We start from the raw sequence: 6,000 nt of genomic DNA, 5'->3' as shown, positions 1-6,000 counted from the left end.
TGAACCTGCATAGTGCCATTAAGCTTCATTACAGTACTAACCCTGAACCTGCATAGTGCCATTAAGCTTCATTACAGAGCCCTGAACCTGCATAGTGCCATTAAGCTTCATTACAGAGCCCTGAACCTGCATAGTGCCATTAAGCTTCATTACAGAGCCCTGAACCTGCATAGTGCAATTAAGCTTCATTACAGTACTAACCCTGAACCTGCATAGTGCCATTAAGCTTCATTACAGTACTAACCCTGAACCTGCATAGTGCCATTAAGCTTCATTACAGTACTAACCCTGAACCTGCATACAGGTTAAGCTTCATTACAGTACTAACCCTGAACCTGCATAGTGCCATTAAGCTTCATTACAGAGCCCTGAACCTGCATAGTGCCATTAAGCTTCATTACGGTACTAACCCTGAACCTGCATAGTGCCATTAAGCTTCATTACGGTACTAACCCTGAACCTGCATAGTGCCATTAAGCTTCATTACAGTACTAACCCTGAACCTGCATAGTGCCATTAAGCTTCATTACAGTACTAACCCTGAACCTGCATACAGGTTAAGCTTCATTACAGTACTAACCCTGAACCTGCATAGTGCCATTAAGCTTCATTACAGAGCCCTGAACCTGCATAGTGCCATTAAGCTTCATTACGGTACTAACCCTGAACCTGCATAGTGCCATTAAGCTTCATTACGGTACTAACCCAGGCATAGTGCTTCCATACCCAACCATCATTTCAACTGATGTACTCTGCTGCTGCACAACCTTTTGGATTCTGTAACACGTCCATGCTGCTTTATTGACTGAATTGACTTATGTTATTCCTTCCTTCTTTCTTTCTCACCCCTCTCAATTTGCTTTCTTTTCCCCTCTAATGCCTTTTCTTTTCTGCTACCTTACTCCTACTTTACTCTACTACCTTACTCTACTACCTTACTCCTACTTTACTCTACTACCATACTCCTACTTTACTCTACTATCTTACTTGACTACCTTACTCCTACTTTACTCTGCTACCTTACTCCTACTTTACTCTACTACCTTACTCCTACTTTACTCTACTACCTTCCTCTACTACCTTACTCCTACTTTACTCTACTACCTTACTCCTACTTTACTCTACTACCTTACTCCTACTTTACTCTACTATCTTACTCGACTACCTTACTCCTACTTTACTCTGCTACCTTACTCCTACTTTGCTCTACTACCTTACTCCTACTTTACTCTACTACCTTACTCTACTACCTTACTCTACTACATCACTCTACTACCTTACTCCTACTTTACTCTACTACCTTACTCTACTACCTTACTCCTACTTTACTCTACTACCTTACTCTACTACCTTACTCCTACTTTACTCTACTACCTTACTCCTACTTTACTCTACTACCTTACTCTACTACCTTACTCCTACTTTACTCTACTACTTTACTCCTACTTTACTCTACTATATTACTCTAATACCTTACTCCTACTTTACTCTACTATCTTACTCGACTACCTTACTCCTACTTTACTCTGCTACCTTACTCCTACTTTACTCTAATACCTTACTCCTACTTTACTCTACTACCTTACTCCTACTTTACTCTACTACCTTACTCTACTACCTTACTCCTACTTTACTCTACTATCTTACTCTACTACCTTACTCCTACTGTACTCTAATACCTTACTCCTACTTTACTCTACTATCTTACTCGACTGCCTTACTCCTATTTTACTCTGCTACCTTACTCCTACTTTACTCTACTACCTTACTGCTACTTTACTCTACTACTTTACTCTACTACCTTACTCTACTACCTTACTCCTACTTTACTCTACTATCTTACTCCTACTTTACTCTACTGCCTTACTCCTACTTCACTCTACTACCTTACTCCTACTTTACTCTACTACCTTACTCCTACTTTACTCTACTACCTTACTCCTACTTTACTCTACTACCTTACTCTTACTTTACTCTACTATCTTACTATACTACCTTACTCCTACTGTACTCTAATACATTACTCCTACTTTACTTGACTATCTTACTCGACTACCTTACTCCTACTTTACTCTACTATCTTACTCTACTACCTTACTCCTAATGTACTCTAATACCTTACTCCTACTTTACTCTACTACCATACTCCTACTTTACTACCTTACTCAACTACCATACTCCTACTTTACTCTACTATCTTACTCCTACCTTACTCTACTACCTTACTCTACTACCGTACTCCTACTTTACTCTACTATCTTACTCGACTACCTTACTCCTACTTTACTCTACTACCTTACTCCTACTGTACTCTAATACCTTACTCCTACTTTACTCTACTACTGTACTCCTACTTTACTATCTTACTCTACTACCTTACTCCGACCATACTATACTGCCTTACTCCTACTTTACTCTACTACCTTACTCTACTACCATACCCCTACTTTACTCTACTACCATACTCCTACTTTACTCTACTACCTTACTCTACTACCATACTCCTATCATTCTCTACTACCATACCCCTACCTTGCTCTGCTACATTACTCTGCTATCTTACTACTCACTGCTATTCCCTCATCGTTTACACTCTTATCCCCCCTCCCTAACCTCTGCCCCCCTTCCCCGCACCTCTCCTCCCCCCTACAGCATCACCACCAAGCTGGAGCGCGCTCTGGAGAAGGTGGCCCCACTGTTGAGGGAGATTTTCGTGGACTTTGCCCCCTTCCTCTCCAGGACGCTGCTGGGTAGCCATGGGCAGGAACTGCTCATAGAAGGTACAGGTGCTGTACACGGCTCCGTTACCTCTAACTGGCGTCTCTCTGTGGAGTCTCCCCATTCACTGTCCCTCACCGCAGCGTGTGTGTGTGTGTGTGTGTGTGTGTGTGTGTGTGTGTGTGTGTGTGTGTGTGTGTGTGTGTGTGTGTGTGAGAGAGAGAGAGAGAGAGAGAGAGAGAGCGAAAGAAGATGAGTGAAAGAGTGAGAGAATGAGCGTATGTATAGAGTGCCAAAGTCAGCCCCTCTTCCGGGTTAGGCATAGGAACCAAGGGATTTTCCGCCATTCACTTTTCCATAGACATTTCGTAAAAAGCGTATAGAAATAGTTTTACTTCGTCAAAGTAAGCGATTCATCTATATTTACGAAATGTCTATGGAAAAATGGATGGCGGAAAATCCCTTGGTTCGTATGCCTAACCCGGAAGAGTGCGTGAATTTGGCACTCTATTGGCATGTGAGTAGTGTCTATGAGCTGGCTGCCTCACTCATTCGTCAACCAGGTATGAAGTGTCATATTTTGCACCGTTATTAGCTAGCTAGCTAGCTAATGTAAATAACTTTACAGCAGATTATGCACAGTAGTAGCATCAGTATTACTGATATTAAACTATGTAGATTGCTCTGTTTCTTCCTGTGCCCACCTGCTTCCTGGTGTCCTGTTTTGCGTGATCCACTGTCTCTATGTTGATCTGCAGATCTCTCCCTCTCTCCACTGTCCTCTTTCCTCCTCTCCTTTCCTCCTCTCCTCTGTCCTTCCTTCCTTTCCCTCTCTCTGTATCTCTGCTGTTTGTTCCTGTCTTTTCTGTGGCATGCTTCTTATAGACTATGACTCTGACTGCTGTACAACAGCAGCACAACTGAGACTACAGTGGCTTCTTTGATACTGTATTTGTGACTGTGTGTGTGTGTGTGTGTGTGTGTGTGTGTGTGTGTGTGTGTGTGTGTGTGTGTGTGTGTGTGAGAGAGAGAGAGAGAGAGAGAGAGGGGGGGGGGAGGGAGAGAGATTTGTGACTGTACTGTCTGTCTCTGTACTGCAGGCCTGGTGTGTATGAAGTCTAGTACGTCTGTGGTGGAGCTCGTAATGCTGCTCTGTTCTCAGGTTGGTAACTTCACAGCTCTTCTCTTCTCTCTTTCTGTTTATCTGACCATCCATCCATCCATCCATATATCTACTACTATTCTCACACATATGATCCACTTTGTCCAAAGTCCTCAAAGCCTGGATAAATCCGACTTTACCTCATGTTTCTAGGTCATCAGAGTTTTAGAACCACAATAATTTGCCGGTTTGACCCCTCAGTTTGAGTCACTGCACAGAAAGTTCACTCAAGGGCATCCTGGTGGCTAAAGCATGTGCCATGTAACAGCATCCTGGTGGCTAAGGCATGTGGCATGTAACAGCATCCTGGTGGCTAAGGCATGTGCCATGTAACAGCATCCTGGTGGCTAAGGCATGTGCCATGTAACAGCATCCTGGTGGCTATGGCATGTGCCATGTAACAGCATCCTGGTGGCTAAGGCATGTGCCATGTAACAGCATCCTGGTGGCTATGGCATGTGCCATGTAACAGCATCCTGGTGGCTAAGGCATGTGCCATGTAACAGCTGCATCCTGGGTTCAAATCCACCTCAGGACCTGTGTCCCATGTCTGAATGAATGATGAATGAATGAATTTATTTGGTGATCAAATAAAATAACACAACAGTACATATAATAATGAAAGAACAGACAATATATCAATCACCGAGGATAAAAACACAAAAAAGTCAGAGGGCTTATTTCCATTGTGGTCCTCACATAAAACATGAAGTAAGACGAGGCATAAAAAACATAAAACACTTAAAGGCCCAATCCGTCAAAACTCACTATTACTGACGCCGGTGGCCGTTAGTGTAACTGCAGGCAGCGTGTGAACGAGCTGACGCGCGGGCACCATACTCGCACGCGCACAAGCAGTTGCCTGGCAACAGCAGAGCTGTTCGTTGCTTTGTAACGTTAACTCATAAAAGCCACTTGAAAACGGCAACCTGGACAATTTATCGGTCAGATCAGCCTCGAGATGCCCAGGAAGGATTCTGGATGAATTAGGGGACGTTATTGTGGCATGTTTGGCCGTGTTTTGGCTTGCGTTGGCTGCGGGCAAGTCGATACTCATGTTAGCAAAAGCAAGGAAATAGCCTGCTCCCCCTGTATGTACGGTACCGTGTAATGCCTGGAGTTGACCAAACTGAACAATCAAACAATGTTTCATAAGCATAACAGTAACGTTAGGCATATTTAGGACTGTTAAATTCATTATCCACACAAGACGGTAACGTTATTAGTGGGGCTGGTGGTAATTTCTATAAATGTAAATTAATATTAGTTAGCCGCGATTAGCATCAAGCTAACATTACTAGTATGTGCAGTCCCACTGCAGTCAGAGCCTGCTGGCTGCGGATACTCATGTTAGCACAAGCCAGGAAATAGCCTTCTCCCCCTGTATGTACGGTAGCCTACCGTCAAACAATGTACCGTAAGCATAACAGACAGTAGGCTAACGTTAGGCATATTTCCGACTGTTAGATTCATTATCAACACAAGACAGTAACGTTATTAGTGGGGCTGGTGGTAATTTCTATAAATATAGCTAAATCTATTAGTTAGCCGCGTATAGCATCAAGCTAACGAATCACCACCGCAGCTAAATGCAGTCAAACAATAATGTTCCATGACCATAAGCATAACGGTAGTAACGTTAGGGTTGCATTACTTCACACAAGACGGTAATGTTAGCAGAGTTTCTGACCAGGTGGTCAGATACTTGTACTACGGAGTGACAGTACAAATCTTGAATCTTGAAAATCCATTAGCAAGCAGCTAACGTTATCTGGTCAAAACCACATTACAGTAGCTACAAGCAGCAAGTTCCCTTCATGAACCGAAAACACAGTCCTGACTCTAGTTTCCCCCCGATGTCGGTCACATTGCTGCTGTCTGGCCAGACGGGCTTCATTAGATAAATATTTATTTATTTAGTCTGGACTTTTTCTGGAGTCTGTGTTTTGTTGTTTCCTTTAGCTAGCAGCTAGCGACGAGCGTAATGTTAAAAGCTACTTCAGCCATTTCCTGTTAGCGTCTAGGACAAGAGACAAGCTCGACGTGAACGCGCGAGACGTCACATCCTCTAGCTGTGGCGGGAGATGCTCTCCACTTCGAAACAGGTTTTCCAATGTATC

The 6,000-nt window shown here is 43.3% G+C and overlaps 1 protein-coding gene across 1 annotated transcript in view; it reads left to right on the top strand.

Annotated features, from left to right (window-relative positions):
- LOC310782492 (neurobeachin-like) overlaps nucleotides 1-6,000 on the top strand; it is a gene marked incomplete at its 5' end in the record, with an annotated part of 447,634 nt that overhangs the window by 380,366 nt on the left and 61,268 nt on the right. The window contains 2 exons of the mRNA XM_083643165.1: nucleotides 2,653-2,786; nucleotides 3,819-3,880. Of these exons, the coding sequence (XP_083499291.1) occupies nucleotides 2,653-2,786; nucleotides 3,819-3,880 (196 nt within the window). The remainder of the gene's footprint in view (nucleotides 1-2,652; nucleotides 2,787-3,818; nucleotides 3,881-6,000) is intronic.

This window comes from Poromitra crassiceps (assembly GCF_964638095.1).
Source record: "Poromitra crassiceps genome assembly, chromosome: 1".
Taxonomy (NCBI): Eukaryota; Metazoa; Chordata; class Actinopteri; order Beryciformes; family Melamphaidae; genus Poromitra; species Poromitra crassiceps.
This window is presented reverse-complemented; position numbering and strand designations above follow the sequence as displayed.